The sequence below is a fragment of the Diplotaxodon limnothrissa genome, linkage group LG10 (genome assembly GCF_057381915.1).
Source record: "Diplotaxodon limnothrissa isolate DT_005_m linkage group LG10, D_limnothrissa_male_GT1.1, whole genome shotgun sequence".
NCBI lineage: Eukaryota > Metazoa > Chordata > Actinopteri > Cichliformes > Cichlidae > Diplotaxodon > Diplotaxodon limnothrissa.
Genome location: NC_140605.1, coordinates 30,337,542 through 30,357,417, shown reverse-complemented (window position 1 = coordinate 30,357,417; position 19,876 = coordinate 30,337,542). Strand labels below are relative to the sequence as shown.

General features: G+C 39.5%; 1 protein-coding gene across 1 annotated transcript in view; it reads left to right on the top strand.

The window, feature by feature from the left end:
• The first annotated feature begins 4,411 nt into the window (after window positions 1-4,411).
• rad51d (RAD51 paralog D) overlaps window positions 4,412-19,876 on the top strand; it is a 24,331-nt gene continuing 8,866 nt past the window's right edge. Inside the window, exons 1-3 of the mRNA XM_085364710.1 lie at window positions 4,412-4,774; window positions 4,857-4,918; window positions 9,637-9,755. Coding sequence (XP_085220836.1) covers window positions 4,693-4,774; window positions 4,857-4,918; window positions 9,637-9,755 — 263 coding nt within the window. The 5' untranslated portion in view covers window positions 4,412-4,692. The remainder of the gene's footprint in view (window positions 4,775-4,856; window positions 4,919-9,636; window positions 9,756-19,876) is intronic.

Sequence of the window (19,876 nt, the reverse complement as noted above, 5' to 3'; positions counted from 1 at the left end):
CTTTGCCATATGATTTCCAACAAACAGCGTCACTTTGTGTGACTGGCTTTTGCCTCAAACTAATTAAAAGCACCACAGCTCAACCTTTAATTTCGGTAGCTTGAGAAGACGGTGAATGGGTTTTTTTAAACTCCTGTTTCATCTCACTGGTGACAGATTTTGTTTGAACTCATTCATTTATTCAGATGTTGAGAAATGTTTGAGCTCATCTTTTCATGTTTAACTACTGGCTGCAGTTCCTTCAAGTGTCCTGCTCTTCTACAGTAACACTGAAGGCTTCACTGTTCCAGTCAAGCTGCATTTGTATGTATGGTTTGGGTTGAGTTTGTTTAAGGAATTGGTTTTGTGATGTCACACCGGATTCGTTTTACAAGGCTTAACTGAAAGTGCTGAAATATATTTGTAGGAATTGCGCTTCAGAGTAGAACAGCAGAAAGAGAAGGGCAGAGCAGATCCAAACCGCAATAATACCTACATGTTGCAAAAAGGAACCTGAAGTCCTGGTAAAAATAAATAAATAAAAAACAGCAAAATATTTTTAAAATTTAAAATGTTTAACCGTGCATTCTAGACACCGTGCCATCACCCATGGGTCTGAACTCATCATATTGAAGACTCTGGACATTTATGTTGATATCATGTTGGCTTTTTGGAGCCAGAGATCGCCATAGTTGAAAGAGAGGGTGGAGTGCATAGTTATATATGCACTAGGCTTACAACTAGCCTAGTGCATATATAACTAGCCTGCTAAAGCAAGCCTGATCAGCAAGCTGCACTCATAAACTCTACTGACATCACTCACAGACACACATATCTACTGAATGCTGCTTGGTTACATGTCATGTCTATGTCAGCACACTTCAGCCACACTCCTAACTTTAAAACCTAACAGATTCCACACAGGTGAGCAATATTTTTTTATATCTATATCTATATATATAGATATAGATATATATATCTCACCTGTACTCTCAAATGCCCCAAAGGCTTTTTAATGCTAGAAAGTTAGTCATTTTAATGTCAGAGGGTACGAGGATTGACTCACTTTTTGAGTCAGCCTCAAGTGGCTACTCCAGGAACTGCAGTTGTTTGTTTGTTTGTTTGTTTTTGGGGGGGTTCTAGTCCTGGTTGTTTTTTCTTGCTTGTAACGAATATCTTAGCACCCTGCCAGCAGCTCAAGCCATCTTGTCTCATTTGAAAACCAATCACGGTTCACAGAATCCAGCATGAGTCACTCTTGATCATCTGCTTAGTCAAATACAAGTTAAGCCTCCCTTTGCTGCGGCGCTGCGTCATTTTAAATAGCTTTCTAACTTTCTTTCACTAAATTTAGGTTTATAGTTACAAGAACACACACACACGTACAAATTTAAAACATTTCACCTCATTTTCTTCGACACCTCTGGCCCTTATCCTGCTTTCAGTATCAATGAGATCAACTTTAAGCCATATTAGTAAAACTAATGAGAAAATATTTTCATGCATGAGATTTAAGTTAAGTGCTTAAATAAAAGGGCGTCTTACAACATACTGTGCACCTCACGGACCAGTTTGTTTCCTTTATTTATGCCCACAGTATGTACACAAGGATTTGGTTCAGGAAACAAAAATAACCTTTCAGAAAAGGCCTTCGGTAATGGAGTGAACAGCAGAAACTAAACCAGTGCAAACCTAAACTTCATCATTTATTCAGCAAGTGATTAACCTGTATCTGCTCTTTATCCGTAACTTTAATGTAATTCATTTAGGAACGTAAAAGGTTTTTAGAGGAATCTTTATAGCTCTCTGACATAATCATATTTTGTCTTGTATCCCTTCCATGGGATATCAGATCTAATAAATCTAATTTTATTTATATAGCACACAGCGAATGAAATTTTAAACTGAGCACACCCTTCTCCCTGTAGATTAGGAAAATTATTACTTTGAATAACTGAAGAAAATAAGATTTTTAGGTATAAAAAAATGACAGCTTGTCTGCATAGTGTCCTTGTTTCATACAGGCTGGGAAATATTTGCTTACAGAAGAAATTATATTGTTTATGGACAAAATAAAAGCTGTACTAATGATACTGCCCTTTCATTCCAGAAACACATCGGAGCAGAGCACACATTCACTGATAGAAATCGGGTAGATGTGCTGAAGGAGTGGCCAGCTGAGCATCAGTCAGTTCCTTTTTGAGCTTGTGATGATGAGCATGTGACAGAGTTATGATCGCTGTATTGTTCGGTAAGAGGTCACTCTTAAGATAAGTGCACTCAGGGCACTCAGGACACTCAGTGCCCAAAGTGCTGTGACTACTTCTGCACTTGAGATAACTCTGATTCTTGCAGAAGGGACAAGGTAAAACCTAAAAAAATTCCTTCAAATCTATAGACCAAAAAAAACAAAATCCAAAATGGAGTTTGTGTGAGGCTTTATTTCCTTGAAGCAAAGAATAGAAGAATATAGATATTCTTATGTCACGGCTGTAACACTTGTTTCTCTTCATTTTCTTATTTATCACGTGTGTAATTTTATAACAGAATCGCTTTGGGATTAAACAGCATTTTGAGCCAAGGACGGAAATTTTGACTTGCTTTTGTTCATGAAAGTGAATTCAAGCGTCTCACCAGATAACAAAGGCTTTAATGCAACAGAAAAAAAGGGAATAGTTGAGTGTGGAAAACCATCCCCTGAGACAATAAAAAACAATTTACTATAAGCTGGAAAACTACATTCAAATAAATACATATTTTTCTTTTCTGCCAGAATTTGTTTTTCATGTGATTGATTGATTGATGCCAAACCTTTCACCCGTATAGACTGTCAGTTATTATTTTTATCCAAACTCAATCTGCATTTTCTTTTAAATCCTTTTGCAATCAGAATTATGATCTCAATGTGCTGTTGTCCCAAACACAGCTTACTTCTTCAAGATCAGCTCTACAAATTCTCTACAGGCTCCCTTGTTCAGGGTTTATCTGCTTATTTCTTCATTTTTATTCCTGTTATTTCACTTATTACATTATATGTGGTATACACAGTATGACTATGTCTAAGACAGGACAGGCAAGAAAAAATGAGGGGGAAGACATTATAAAAGGATAGAGTACAAATAAAAATATACAAAACAAATATACAACACCTGGGACACTTCAATAGTCTTTTTGTGGTGTGTGTGTGAGAAAGAGAAAATGTACCTGAAAATGAGGGTGGGAACTTGCAATAACGCCCCCTTGGTGCCAGAGGCAGACAGAGATAAATCCAGAGGAACCCCCTCCCCCTGACACGGATGAAGTCCAAGCCACTCTGGATCACCAAGGGAGTTGGTCAATGACCACGCCAGAACATCCAGCCACGTGCCCTGGAACCAACATGTGCTTGCAGCCCAGTGGGGGGTAGCAGTGGCCAGCAGGGAGCAGTGGGGAGGATGAACCCCTTCCTCCATAACCATGTTCCATAGAGGCCAAGGCTCAGCAAGCCTCAGACACAAGCCCAGCCATGCACACACACTCACCATTCCCTCACTAACTCACATACCCACCCACCAAACCACTAATGACACGCGGAAACATACAGGGACATGCACACAGATCTAATGGAGATGCAACCAAAGCACCAAACAAACCGCCCGTAGACCACAGTACCTGGCAGGGTGTGTGGAACAGGGGTTTAGGAAGATGCCCCTCCAGTCAGTGTTGAATGTGCTATGTTGTGCAGGTGTGCTGTGGAGTGTGAGTGTACAAAGTTTACAAGATGAGTATTGCTGTATGAAAACTAGTGCTGGGTGTGACACAAGCACCCCTCTGCTGAACAGTAGTGCTAGTCCCCACCTCCACCCATCCCCAAGACCCTCCATGTTTAAGTTGCAGATAAAATTAAGGGACAGATAGCAGTGAAGGGTTGAATGGGGCTATGGTAGTAACCCCACCCATTAGTCTCTAGTTAACACACCTGCCCCCAAGGCTCTATGGTTGTGGTGATGTTGTGAAGCATAATGACTATAGTGTAATTAAAAAGGAGGGGCAGGTAACCGCAGTACAGCCAGCAGAGCCACGTGAATGGCTCTACCCACTGTGATCTACACCACTTACAACCCTCCATCAAGACCCTGCATGTATGAGTGATGTGTTCTATGAGGGAGGGAGAGCCGGGGTATGTTAGACCGGGAGGTAGAGAGCCAAGAAAATGTCTTTTTTTCTACAACTTTATTTCAGTTTTTCGTTTAAGTCAAAGATTTAATGAAGACAAATCGTTTAAGTCCACGACAGTTACAGGTGTGTTAAAATGCTATGCAAAAATAGACTAACGTACGCCTTAACAACAGTATACTACATTACCCACAAGCGAATGAGTGCAAAATATCCTACGGCAAGCAACAAGCCTTCGCGTATTTTCCCTCGCCTCCGCGTACGCTAATAACGAAGTTAAGCAGAAGTTTTTGTAGAAGTGTGCCTGTGTCAGTTCACCTGGTGTTGTTACGTTTTAAATGTTAGGAACGGTTATTTATACCGACTTTAACAACGCAAACAGCGGAAGAGTTTGCCAAAGTTAGCCGCAAAGCTAAAACAACTGGCTGGGAAAGCTAAAAACAACTGTAGCTAGCGGCATATGTATAGTTAGTTAGGTAACCTCTTTTTACTAGAAGCTTCATTATGCGTCCTGATGTTTTCAGTCACATATGAATTAATCTTAAAATATGTAAGACCATGGTCGTACTAAGAGAGGGGATGTGTCCTGGACTGGATGAAGACTTATTACGCGATCTTCGTGCTGCTGATATTAAAACAGGTGAGTTTGTGGGGCAATGTGTCCGTTTTAGCCTAATCACAGACAAGTTATCGATAACACATCTGATTTCTTGGTTTCACAGTGGAGGACCTGGTTTCATCAGACATTGAGGGCCTTGCTCAGAAATGTTCTGTATCCTATAAGGTATGTATACTTTAATCCTAATCATAGATCCCTAAAAACACGAGATAGTGACCCTTACAAGAGTGCACTGTCAGTTTCCAGCTTACCCAACATATTACTCCAATTTAATCGAGGTGCTGCCTCGAAATTATCCCCATCACAGCAGTTTATTTAGTGGTGTTAGGAAGGAATTTAAAGTGGGCTTGTAATGCTGCTCCTCATTTTCTGCCACAGTCCATATTAAACATGGCCAAACTTTCTTATAATGAGGTCCGTGTATGTACAAGTAATCCCTATGAGTCATAAGCTCAGGCAACTGCTTTAAACCTGCAATTTCAGACAGTTTTTTTTCTACTCTTGGCTGGGTGTGATGTCAAAGAGAGTAAATCTTCTTAATTTGGTCATCTCAGGTGCACAGCTTTTATGAGACCTGTTTGTTTGGTCCAGCCAGTCAGCAGAGAGTTGTCTAAAAGGGCATGTTTGAGAAAGTGGATGAACTAAGGAGCTGCACAAAGGTTAGATGGGAGATAAGATAAAATTTTGTTGGTGTGAGTCCTGCAAAGCTATTCTAGCATAAGTCCAAGAATTGAAATTCTAGATTAGGAAATTAGCTTAAAAGATGCCCTTTAAATTAACACAGAGATCACCCACATGTTATAGCTGGCATAAACACTGTAGGCCAGTATCTTCCTGAGCTTAGATACACACTACCACATGCAGCATGAGTTTCCCATTGTGTAAGTGGTTTATATTATTATGTGGGATACCTTCTTTTTTAAAGTCATCCATAATGGAAGCAGACCTCCCACTGGGTGCATTATATATATACCCACTGCAAACAAGCTCATTTGGTTAACAAGCCAGGAAGGGCTGTTTTTTATTACTGGGTTAAATCAAGGTTAAGCATCACATTTGCTTCCTATCCTTTCCTATATTTTTTGTCCAGATCTGCAGTTAAAACTGGTTTTATGCTTTGTGTTGATATAATAGAATATCAGCATGAAAAATGTATCTAAAAAGAAATGAAAGCGATATCTATATTTCCACAGAAAATGATAAACGGTGAAAAACTTTCTAGCTAAAAAAGAAGCTAAAAACCTCCTTCTGAGTTCCCCCACAAAGTCCTTCATTATCAGTCTGAACCTGCAACGATAGGTCAGCTCTCTTAGTTTTAAATCAGTGTGCAGTGAGAACCAGAAAAAAGGCAGAGATCATGAAAGAAATCCTGTCTAACTCAGAACTGGCCTTCTGGGCAGATAACGGTAAACTATGTTTTTTAGACCATGAATAGTGTTTTCCACCAAACTTTTCAGAGATATAAGAACACAAATGATCATGAAGGGTACCCGCGAGGGTTTTATAAATAAAAGTGTATCGGGGAGTACTTGTGTGGGTGGATGGGACACTGAAGCCAACCCAGACTTTCTTGGTAAAAAGATGAGTGAGCATTTCCGTCAGTCAACCATCCTCTGTGGTCTCTGTGTCTGGACATGCAGACTGAACATGTATAGGATGAAAAATTTGCAGCCCCAGGGGGATTAAAAAGCTAAGAAATTGCAAGAGAACATTTAGAAAGGTGCAAAATAAATTATGCCGTCTCCATACTTCTACACTTGCACCATATCTCTCCATATAGCCTCGCTGTAATTTCACTTTCTACATTTTTAAAGCCAGTTTCATGGAGGAAACCTTCACCTGACTAGTTTTTTTTCCCATCACTGCCTGCAGCAGGCTCAGGCTCATCCCAGTGGCCGAGCTAGACTTTCTAACCAGCTTGCTCAGCCTGCAGGCATCCCCTGAGCTGATTACCGGGCATCCCTGTGCTCCATCAGACTCCTGCTGTTGATCTGAACCATTGTCCTGCCCACACAACAGAGATGAGGTCAATGCTAGGTCACCTATACATTTATCTGACTAAAGCGGCCTCCTACAGTTAAATTAAAGCTACACAAGACAAAGTTTTCATGTAAAAACATACCTGTCTCATGAGCCCACAAGCCAAATTTGGAGTGCCAACCTTCTTCCCACTAATTGAGACCCAACAGATTTGTCTGATTTCCCTAAATAAATTTCAGCTGTTGGGCATGAAGTCTAACAGGAAATCTTCTCTGCCCAGAAGGAGAGACTAATCAGAGTTTAACTCTGCTTAACAACATTAAGTGCTCTTTCTAGAGAAAGCTGGACTGCCCAGCATTTGATATTTTTGCGGTTGAGCTTCATATGAAGCATCACACATCAGCCTGGTTAGTGAGCAGTGTTCTTGTGCAGCTGTGATGCTGGAGGAGCCAGTGGAATACGGTCGGAGTTTTACAGTAAACTTGAAGCTAAACACAGCTCTGTGCACACATGCAGGGATGTTTTATTTAAAACAGAAAACCAAAGATCATGAGGGATGATGGCATGGGAGAGCAATAATGACGTATTGAATTGTTAGCAGTATTCTATTCTACATACACCTGCGTCTTTAACATTATTAGATCTGGAGCAAGAAAGCAAGGGAGAAATTAACTGTATGTAACACTGGGTAAAGAATCTATAGAGACTTGTTTGCCAGCTAAGCAACTTGTATGATGTTACCTATTTTTCTATGTTAAGTAAGAGATCTGTGTAGTATAATTTAATTTTATTAAGACATTATTGTCCATTTGAATTTACAAGAACAATGAAAGTAATGAAGAAAACACAAAAATGCTAACAAAAGTGTTACTGAAGTGACTCAGATAGGGAGTCTCTGCATTAGGTAAAGGCTTGGGTGCAACGTGTTCAATCCCACTACCCAACGTTGATATTTGGCATTGCTGTTGGCACAAACGAGATCTGCACACACAAAGTAAAGGTCAGAGTAAAAATCGTCCACGTCTTAGGGGAGCCTTCATTCAGACACGACTGTTAAAGGAAGATACCCCCGCTGTAATCATGACTGGCTCACTTCTGGTACTTTGCCTGATAAATGTATTGGGCAGTGAGAACACTTCTTATACAGTGACACCGTAATAATACTGTGTCAGGATAGCTTATCGGTGTCACCGGTGGAATTAAGAATAGAGAAAGAAAGTAAGGAAGCTGTTGCTTGGCTGGTGCCCCTATCTCAACGTAATACCAACACAAAGACTAAGATGATGCCGACTGGTTATTATTATAGCAGGACAGCTTCAGTGTGCCTTTTAAAAATGTCTCTAATTCTACTGGAGAAATCGAATATCTTCTTTGAACACTATATTCTGTCACTGGGGGTCGGTTGCACCAACTCATCTTCATTAAGCGTGGTCCTGATCTGGTCTTTATTTTACAGTCTTTTGAATTTACTTCAGGTTGGTTGCGGCGACCTAGCTAAGCCTAGACTTTACCACCTCCTGTCCTAGCATTCACTTGTATTCACATGTGAGTACGACTTGCCTGTTAGCACGTGCTGCTTTGCGGCAGTTATAACAAATATATATTGGGGGTTTTAACCAACATAAGAAAATTGGCTAATTGAATACAGTAAGCACTAAACACTAATTGCCAAGCGGTATAACTTGCTAACAATCAAGAAGCTGTTGAGTTGGAAATAAACATTGCTTTGACATGAGCTCAGAAAATGATTCATGGAAAAAAAAAAGATTTCCAAAGCAAACACACTTTTTAATTAAAAAGAAATATCCATCAAAGGGGCTGGCATCCCAGTGCTATCGTTGACATTTGTGGAGATGATTCACCTGCTTTTCTTGTTTAGTCAACATCGGAGCCAAGTTAGACCAACTGTCCCATGATGGCTCTTTGGTTAGTTCAGATGGATTTCTTGTTATTGCAATCTCTCAATAAGCTGCTCATTGTTGTGTCCAGCTTATTGCTTCCTGTCTATTTAGTGGCGTCTGACATGCATGTTTCCTACATGTTGGTCGTGACTTTGCAATTCGAATTGATTGCTGGTGGTAATGAGAAAGTCAGACTTTGAATGCCACGTTACGACTGACTTATCTTGAGACAGTGTTGATGTGGTGGAGGTGGTGAGCATTTTCTAACATGGACGTCATCAATTGTGTTGAGAGTTTTTAACTTCAAAGTTAGGTTACGATTTGCATCATTTTCACACACACCAAAGCATTCTGGGGCAGCTGGTGCCCTTTGGATGGGCGGGCATTATCATCCTGAAAAGGTCGCTCCTATCAGGATGGAAATGTTTCATTGTAGGTTAAAGGTGATCACTCAGAACAACTTTGTACTGATTTGACTTTATGTCAACAGAAGTGGATCCAAACCATGCAAGAAAAATGTCCCCTACAGCTTAAAAGAGTCAAGAGATCGCCTCACAGCTGGGGTCAAGGGTTCAGCTCTTTCCTTTAAGTTGTACTCATTTGTAGCGGCTGAGCTGGAATACTGGCAGAAACTGAGCTGATTCGCTAATTAAACTAACTGCTAGTCCCTGCAACCATTTGGATAGTATGCCCAAAATGAAGCTTAAAAAATAATCCACGATATCACTGTCTCAACTTGTTTTTTTCCATCTAAAGTGATTTGACATGGAGCAAAACCAAGATCTGGCATTTACTTTAATTATGAAGCAAATGATGAATGAGGGCATTATTAAAAAATATCCTTCTAATCACATGAAGACAAGCTGAATTTTTACATTTGGATTATAATTAAAATGGCCTAGAAATAAAACTCCCCAATCTGGCAACACTGAGTTTTTTGTGTTGCAGCTGATCCATGCAACATTTGTGTGAGCCTCATATGCTGTAATTTTTCTATTTCAGGCTCTGTTTGCCATCCGCCGAGTGCTGCTAGCCCAGCACACAGCATTTCCTGTGTCAGGTGCTGATCTGTATGAGGAGCTATTGAGCTCAACAGCCATCCTCTCCACTGGAAACCCCAGGTAAAGACAATGCTGCTCACACAGCAGAGCACGCTTCTTTGTGTTTCAGCGGCTGGAGGGGATTTAACGACAGGCTCGATGCCATAAGGAAGGTTCATCTCGGGAATCAAATATGCGTTCCTGAGGACACATTCTTAGGGTTTGAAATGCACTGGCTTTATTTTTTTTTTTATCTTTTCCACTGGATTAGAGTCTTTGAAAGTCTAATGCCATGATCTTTGATGAACAAAACTTTCAGTCTTTGCAAAAATTAATTTAAGCAGCTTTGTTGGGGGATAAAAGTTTTATTATGTTTGCCAGCTTTTCTGTTCATCTTTGCAAACCTACACGGACACTGCAAAGCATGTAAAGTCAATAGTATCATACATTAGCAAAGATGTTTTGTATCTTACATCGATCCATTTTTATCAAACTAGATTCTTCATTCTCAATCAGTGCTGAAATTCAGTTTGCATTGAACTATGCCGGATTATCCATCTGGAACATGGCTGCTGCTGTTGTTAAAAATACATCTGAGCAAAAGAGTCTTTTAGAAAAAGGCCTGCGTGCCACATTCCTGCACTGAGGAAACATTTTAGCAGCTAAAGCTGACTTTTTTTTTCTTTTTCTTTTTGCTTGTTCTTCCATTTGGCTGGTAAACGTAGCCTAAAGTGGTTTCTGATATATCAGCTGCATTAACTTGGCCTCCAGCTTGACTACTTTCCTCTGAAAAACAAACACCACTGGCAAGTCTTTCAGAACATTTTTTGTGGTACATCAAAAAATTAAATTTTCATGATTTGACAAAACCTCAAGTTCCCTCTGCAACCAGCACAACATTGTATTACAGCAGTACTTACAATTAACCTGTAAAACTGAGACACTGAATCCGATGAAAGGTTTCACACAGAGGTGTGCACTGGAATCCGAAATTCAGCTGTCTGTATGCCGTCAAAGAACAAAGCATTCCGCATAAATATTCCACTTTTGGATGGGAAGTACTCTTCAGCCAGGACACAGACGTATCTGGACGAGTCTGTGAATTGGGGCAGCATGGCATAATTTATAAGCTGCTACCTTTTCCACAGTTAAACTCACTGTTGTAGCATAATTAATGACCACAGGTCTTTTTTGGCCTCCCCATGGTTCTTTTTTTGAAAAGTGGTTTTCATAAATTAGTTAGTGCCTTGGATTAGTGATATGAAACTGAATCAGTCGTGTGAGCACAGTAGTGGGATTTGTGTGTGTCTTGGCTGCGCTCTACTGGTGGAAAGGTGAACTGGTGAATGATGCGTTTTGATGTCCATCGTGTCAGTTTGTACTGTGAGTACGCTGTTTGCTTCATGCACAGACAGAGAAATGAAGCACACACTTACTTAGCTTTAAGTTTATTAGAGACTACAGCCTAATGTAGGTTTAAGCCTAAAACTGTCTGAGTAATAGTCATTTCTGTTTAAATTAAAATAAATAAAAAGTTAGAGTAAATATCACGAACACGTCTTGTTTTCTATGTGGTTTTTTCTTGTTTTTTTCTTCAGTACATGTGTGTTATTAACTTAAAGCCTGAATACAGTAGAGAGACAATCAGTAACATTAAAAAAAGGAATAATAGAAGAAAGAATATGATAACTTTTTTTGTCTGTTTGTTTTCTGTTTTGTTATTGGAGTTCAAAATTAAATAAAAATTGTTGAAGATAAAAAAAAAAAAGGAACAATAATAGGATGATGGGATATCTATCATAAGGCATAGGATTTAGATTTAACAGGACCCCAGTTCCCACCTCTCCCCCTTTAAATTTGTCATTTTAATCGCTTTAAAATTTGAATTACAACATTTTTAGGACAGATACAGATATTTAGTGATTTAAAAAGCCGATATTCCAAATTATCGGATGTTATATCCCAATATTTGGTATATCAGTTTAATTATGTACTCATTTACATAGACTTCCCTGTTAGTACAGAAAATAGTCCTTCCCAGTAGTATTTGTTTATTTTTCTTTTTTCACTCGTTCAAAGGCACTTATCCCTTTCAGAATCAGCATTATTTTTAATGTTGGGATTTTTTTTAAACACTTTTTTATTTAAAGGAAATAGTGATTGAATCTGCTGGCTGCTTCTGTGGAACATCTGGAATTTTGTAGTTATTCCCTTCCATAGTATCCGACATGAGTGGTTCCAACTTTTAATGGTGAATTGTTGTGTTGCTGTGCTTGGGCCCACCAACATGTGGTAAATTAGTTCTGTTTTCTTGCCACAGGCGGGTTGATTGTAGAAAAGACATTAATTTTAATGACAAATAACTAACTAGTGCTTCTTCTGTTTAATTTCAGTTTTAGAGAAGAATCCAGTTTCAATTGAAAAATCCAAATATTTCGTTTTTATATATTTTCTTAACCATGAACACTGGAGATGCCTTTAGTGCCTGAAAGTTGCAAAAGCCTTTAAACACTTTCCTTTCTTCTTCCAGTTGTTTTGATGTACACCCAGTGAAGAGGAAACTTTTTTTGGTTTGATTTCAACAACATAAATTTAATGTAAATAAAAAATCAGGTTAACTTTCCTGCTAAAACATTGTAAATATGGAAAACTTTCCTTGGACTGTCAAAAAGTTTTGAGCTCCTTGGCTATAGCTGAACGCTTACTGTACCTGTCTCATTAAATATCAAAAGGGAGCTACTTTTTGTCTTTAGCAGCACAGAAATACTCCCGAAACTTGCATTTAATAGACTTCAGTCGCAGCTCAAGCAATAAAACTCAAAAGCAGTTTAATAGTGAATGAATGATAAATAGTATTTGCTTGTGTGGCTGCTGAATATCAAACAATATGTACAAAGTAAGGCTAAACAAACCTTATCAGATTTTCTGGCCCTACACAAACGGGATGTGTGATGATGACTGATAGTGATTCAGAGCCATCTCATGCAGCCCACGAAGTAATTGTGCCAACACTCGATAGGGCGGTAATAGCAGAATAGCGTGTATCTGAACCATTGTAGAGATGTTTGGCTGTGATCAAGTGCTGAAATTCAGCACCAAATCAGAAGAGTCACTTAAAACCTCATTGAGAATGGCAGCGATTTTCTTCTGTCTGAGCCTTCTCATGAGGAATTCAGCCTTGAAGCTCAATGTCAATGGTTAGTTAATGAAGCTTAACACAAGTATTACACAAGTATCACAGCTCCCCTTAAGTAAGATCCTGCTAATTCCCACTATTTGTTTAAATAATCATTCTGGAACGGGGTATGGCCGGCAGAAAATATCTGTCGACGGGAATCTTAAAATCATCTTTTATAGAAAAGCAGAGTGCAACAAAGGCTGAGCCTCTTCATTGCTTCCTTTCCTTGGGGTCCAAGGACTGTACAGTCTTCTGAGCACACTGATGAGGGCAGCCTGTGGGAGATTTTGAATCTGTAATTTTTCAAGGGCAATCACTTTCATCCTTCTGAGTCCTTACAAGAACCTAACTTGACGATCAACAGTGCAGCTCTCACAGCACTGTTGTCACAGAAGGCAAGAATAATGCAAATACATCCATACCCACCAATTCTTCTCTTCAGAGTCACGCCATGGGTGGTGAGAACTGCTATCAAGCAGCCACAGGCTTCCAGCGATGCTTAACCTTCAAGCTGGAGGACCTTGGTTATGTAAATTAAACTGCATGTCTGTCACATCCGTCATCACGAGAAAGATGAGATTCCACAAACTGCACAGATCACTGATCTGAGCTTCAACAGACACAAATCAAAATGCTGAAAGAGAATAGTTCTCCGTTTCCCTGACTTGGATTAGGCCTGCTGTGAGACCATAAACTTGTTTTTTGGTTGTTTTTTTTTGGTAGAGATCTTCATTGAATTTTTCTTTTCTTCTGGGACTAGACTTCAACCGTGTCTGGAAAACTGCCTATGATAGAAGTCATGAGAATATAATCATTTATATAATCATTTTTTATTACTTTTGATTTTTACTTTCTTTGTCATTTCTTTTGTGAGTCCAGTTTAGTTTCAGCTATTTTCCAGAGTGGGTTTGTTCATTTCACTTTGGTTTTAGAGGTCTAACTGGAGATTTATTCTTCAGTATGAAATGTATGCTGTAGCTACATCGTAACCACAAACGCCTCTCAAACCCCGTGCCAGGGTTGGGGAAGTCCAGGCCTCGAGGGCCGGTGTCCTGCAGGTTTTAGATGTCCTTGATCCAACACAGCTAATTCAAATGGCTAGATTACCTCCTCAACATGTCTTGAAGTTCTCCAGAGGCCTGGTAATGAACTAATCATTGGATTCAGGTGTGTTGACCCAGGGTGACATCTAGGCCTTCAGGCCTGGACTTCCCACCCCTGCCCGATGCCATAACCTACAGCGTAACCTGACGTTCTCCTGTCTAGAAATGTAACCACACGTCAGGTCGACGCAGACCAGAACTATTGCGATTGGCCTCTTCATCAATTCCTCCTGTGCAAAATCTCATGATAATAAGAAATACCCAGCCAATATTTATAAAGGCTATTCTGATCATTGCAGTGGATGCATCAAGACACATTGGCAAAGGGTTAAACCAAACCAAGTGTTTTCAGGTATTTATTTATTTATTTTTGTTTGTCTTTGTAGTTTTACCTTTTATACCAGCGGGCCATGGGCCGATACCAGTCTGTGAGTCGTTTGGCGAGAGTTGAGGCTCGGGTGTGAAATATTGTTACTGGTTTTATTTTGTTGTATGTATCTGTGACACCTCAAAGGCCGGTCCGTGAAAATATCGTCGGACATAATCCGGTCCGTGGCGCAAAAAAAGGTCGGAGCGCTGTTTTATACCACCACAGTGGATTTGAAATCAAACAATAAAGATGTGATTGAAGTGCAAACTTTAAGCTTTAAGAGGTTTAACAAAAGTATTTCATTAACTGCTGAGGAATTGTATAGATTTTTATAGCAAGTGCCCCATTTTTAGATGCTCAATAGTAACATAATTTTATATATAAGGATTATTTTTAATACCTGAAAATCTTCAGCTGTCAATGGACTGCCTGCACTCTAGACTCCATAGACATTAACAAAGAGAAACTCTGCTAGGCCTTTACTGCAGCCACCAGCAGGCATTGCTTGTTTAAGAGTCTCTCTGCCTTCGGTGTTGTCTTTAGTAACTGAAAGCATGCTCTGTTGGGTCGACAAGAGGTGACTGACCTGGTGTTTGAAGAATTTCCCTTTCCATTCCTTTGAAAAATGTTATTTCAGTATGATTTAGGTCATTATCCGTTTGCACTGCGAAGCTCTGTCCCGTCAGTTTTGCAGCGTTTGCTTAATCTGAGCAGAGCATTTGCAGTTTTGGGAAGCTGACTGTTTGCCACCTCTCTATATGTCTTAGTTGGTTTTTCAATCTAACGATGCTCTGCTTCACTTCCATCGTCATATCTTTGTGAACAGTGAACAGCTACTAAATGCAACTTCAACACTTGGAATAAAGTTCAGGTTTTTTGGAAAGAACGAGTCTCATCCAGCCATAACGCTGCTTGTCAGTTAATTCTCCAATTACTTCTGAGCCTCTGAAAATGAGGGACTTTGTATAAAAATGGCTTTAATTACTGAACAGTTAATGCAATACTTTTGCTAAACCCTTTGAAATAAAGGTGGAATTTGCACTTCAATCACATTCATTGTTTGATTTTAAATCCATGGGGGAGATGTAGCGGGACAAAATGAGAAGACAAAATTGCCTCATTGTCAACAGACCTGACTGTATGATTAAAATATAAACTGATACTGCAGAATAAAATGACTATTTTTTTTGGTCATTAAAGTAGAAGTGATGTAAGAAGAATAAGAGGAGTCTACATGTGACTTTGTAGTCTGTTACCAGCAGCTGTCAGTTTCTGAACCAGCTGACAGTTTTTGGTGTTGTCTGCTATCGACATATTTGGGGCAATACTCAGTAAGCATTTAGGCTCAGCCGTCAGCGTTGACACAAAATACAAAAAATCGACCAAAACACACCAAAAACTCTGTTTTTCTCGCCTGCAGCAGCTTCTGGTTTCCTCAACTTTCAGCTGACAGTTTTCTTAATATTTCTCAGTGAGGAGTCGTCTAAATCAGCGGTCCCCGCCCCGGGCCTCGGACCGGTACCGGTCCGCGAGAGTTGAGGCTCAGGTGTGAAATGTATGGTTTTCAGGGTTTTTATTGGTTTTCAGTGTTATTTTGTTATCGTTTTTATCGTTAACTCGGTTTTCCTGGGTCTTTTCACGTGTGTTATGAATAAATCTTCTTTTTTTCGGTACCGGTACTAGTTTTATTTTGTTGTATTTATCCGCGACACCTTAAAGGCCGGTCCGTGAAAATATTGTCGAGCATAAACCGGTCTGTGGGGACTGCTGGTCTACATGATTGGAGAATTAGCAATTTTATGGCCATTGGTCGTAGTAATTCAGTTTGAGAGTGAATGCTCTTCCTGTTCTGTATTTCATACATATTGCTTACCTTTTCCATTTAAATTAAGTGAAAATCGGAGCTGCATAAAATACTTTGTCGTTACAGTTGGGAACAAAGGTGCACACTATGGATTTTAAAATAAACATTGAGGTGAAGCCGCTCGAGATTTTATCAGGTTTCCATAAACCATAGCGATGATTTGATGCTTCTTAATGAAGTAATGCAGTGAGAGTCGCAGTTGGCTATTTTTACATTTTTATGGAAATGGATTTGTACCTTTTGACTTTTTATCTAAAAGACATGTTTTTCTGCTAATGGAACACATCGTTTGTACTGATGACTCAGCTGGGAGAATCGTGCATCATTGTCTGTGCAGAACATGGCAGGGTGTTTGTACCTGCTGTAACCCCTGGCGTCTTGAATTACTCCTCCCACCTGTCAGAATAATTGTAGATGCATAAGACATAACAAATCCAAGCAGTAATGAGCCCAAATGATCATTTGAGGTGATTAAGAGATATTATAAAGGAGTTGAGAAACACTGCTTGATGTGTTCTGCTTTGGGAAAAAGCTCTGATAGCATCTTCAACTCTATTGGATTGTTTTTGCTTTTTCAGCGTTGTTTATGAGAACTTGACAGTTGCATTACCCCGTGAAGTTTGATGAAGTAAGCACTTAGCATTAATTAAAAAGAAAGATACCAAAATCAGCTGACTCATGTGTGAGCTTATCTGTGCCCCAGTAAAGGACGGAGCAGCCCTCCAAGCACAGATGTGGAATCATGCATTTCTGTAGTATTTCAAGCTTTAAGTTATGGACAGGGCTGTAAACAAACTTGACAGGCGTTCTGCTCCTGCTCGGCAGAACTCTGATGTGAAGTCAGGTTGTAAGGATGAGGTTAAAAAGCAGCTCCAGAATGATATGAGATGTTGACAGCAGGTTGTGAAACTTTCGACCATGGCCTTCCTTTTAATCACATCTGTAGCATCACATAAGTCGAGCCCGCTGCTCACTCAGTTCAGTAGGAAATTAATGGAGCTCTGGTGATATACCGCTTAAGTTTCTTGTGGCATGAACGCATAAAGAGAGCGGATACACCGGGGTCGAAGAGGTTGCGTATAAACGACCCAGGGCGTGCAAAAGGGGAACTCGGGGGAGATTTACTTGCACAGCAACAATGAAACCCACAGCAAGACTGACAAGTCTGTAAATCCTAAGCACACTCTCATCACTCACTATACTGATGTGAAAAAATATAGTTGAAAGTAGCATCTCTGACTGGCACTTGAATCTATTTGGGATGGAAACAGTTTAATATAGAAATATATAAGTGAGGAATGATTTCAGAACTGTTTGCAGCTCAAAGGGTGTCGAGTTCAAAAACCAAGTTTGGTGTGAGTAAATAAAAAAAAATTGGTTATCTTGAGATATTATCTCACTTCCTGTTTGTCTGCTTCATGTGATAATAGCTCTACAGGACTGAGCTGCTGCGGTGAATAAACAGCCGGTTTTAGGAGCAGCCTTTTTTATTTATGCCCTTGTTTTTTATTCATAGAGACAAAGATTCTTTATGAATAATTAAAAAAAGGAGCTGTTTTAAGTGTCTCAACTCTTCATGAAACTATCTTTGAACATTTAGACATCATAGCTGTGCCCACTATCAGTGACTGTCATCCTATGTGCTCACATCAGTCACCCTGAATACTGATGTGTCCCCAACAGATTCCATATCTTGTGGCCACAATTTTGTCATCACGTCGCCATGCATCGCTAACTCGAGGCCACACAATAATATGTTACCGGGATGGTTTCCACTGAGAATGATAATGTGAAAGATTTACTTTTAAAGTACTTAATTACACTTGAGAATATTTCTGCACACCATTTAAAGGCTATAGTTTCAGTTTGTGTTGCACATGAGATTTTATGATGTTCATGCCACAAAATTAGACTTTATATCTTCTGTTATTTATTTAAATTATACTTGTATGTCTCAAAAAAAACTTTCATTCATTCATTGATCCACGTCAAGCCCCTCCCTGAGCCTGATTCTGACTGAGGTTTGTTTTACGGTTGAGAGTTTTTCCTCCTCGTGTCAGAAGAACGTGTTCAATCATCTGATTGTTGGGGTTTCATCTCTAATATTATCCAGTCTTTAGCTTACAATGTACAATATAAAGCACTTTAAGGTGACAGGTGTTGTGATGTGAAGCAATATAAATCAAATTGAATTGAACTCATTCATTCATGACTTCAAGCTCTTGAAAATCGGAAACCCAGTATCTCATATTATTATAATATTCTATTTCAAGTTTGAGTAAGTTATTGTTCAGTGCACACAACCATACAATCATGGGGAAGACTGCTGACTCTGCAGTTGTCCAAATGAAGATCATCAACACTTTCCCAAGGAGGGTGAGACACAGATATTAATTGCTGAAAAGGCTGGCTGCCTGCAGCATTCCTTACCAAAGCATGTTTGTGGAAAGTTGGTTAGAAGTCCATTTAGAACTTTAGGAAGCGTCACACGGAGTGGACTGAGGCCGGTGTGACTTCATCACAAGCCACCACTTACAGACGACATCAGGACCGGAGCAACAGCTGTCACATTGCTAATGTTAATTCCTAATATCGAGCTAGTCCTGAACTAGAGGCAACATCAGAAGTGTGTAATCTGGGCTAAAAGGAAAAAGAGCTGAACTCTTGCTCAGTGGTCCGAAGTCCTTTTTACAGATGAAAGTAAATTTTGCATTTCATTTGTAAATCAAAGTCGTAGTCTCTGGAGGAAACATGGCAAGGAACAGAAAGGTGTTTGAAGTCCCGTGTGAAGTTTCTGCAGTTGGTAATGACTCGGTGTGGCTCATTTGCTGGTGCTTTTGGTGACTGGGCAACTTTATTTGGTCAAAGTCAATGAAGCCAGATACCAGGATCACTTCCCAGCACTGCTGAGGAGTTTTGTGGAGATACCGATTTCCTTTTCCAGCAGCACTTTGCTGACCGTGCTACTACCGTGACTGACCACCCAACTAACCTGCACTGTGGGACCGCTATCAAAGCAAACCCTCAATACATTAGCAGGTGTAGCAAGCTGATCGCCTTCAAATGACATTGATGCTTTGGTGCAGTAAGAACTAAAACAGTTCCAACCAAGGACTATAACCTCACAGAAGTCGGACTAATTTTTGATTGATCATAGAAAATACTCCATGAGCCATCATCATGAAAACACTTGAGATATTTCACTTTACATGTACTGAAAATAAAATATTTGAAAATTTTTCTTTTGGACTTTTTCTTGACACTCTACTTGTGTCCTGATTTAAAGTTAGAAAATTGTATCTTTTTGTATCTTGTACCTTTTTTTTTTTTTTTTAGGTATATGTAAAACAAAGAAACAGACTTGCAATCCCTTTTGCTCTAGGTATAGATCATTGCTGCACATCTAAACCACATCAGACAATCTTAATTGTTTTAATTAAAAAGCGAATGATGTTTTGTGATTCACTAAAACTCAGGCTCTATAGATTTGTAACCTGTAGAAAAACAACAGTTCACTTAAGCACTGAGGAAGATACAAAATCCTTCAAAAAGCAGTTAATGAAAAACCAACGATTTCTGAATGAATTTGAAAGCTGCAGTTGGTGCCTGAGCTTGACAAGAAGCAGCTGGAATTAAGAATTGGCCGAGTATCTTAAGAGTAGTCTGGAGTCAGGCTCAGTTTGTATT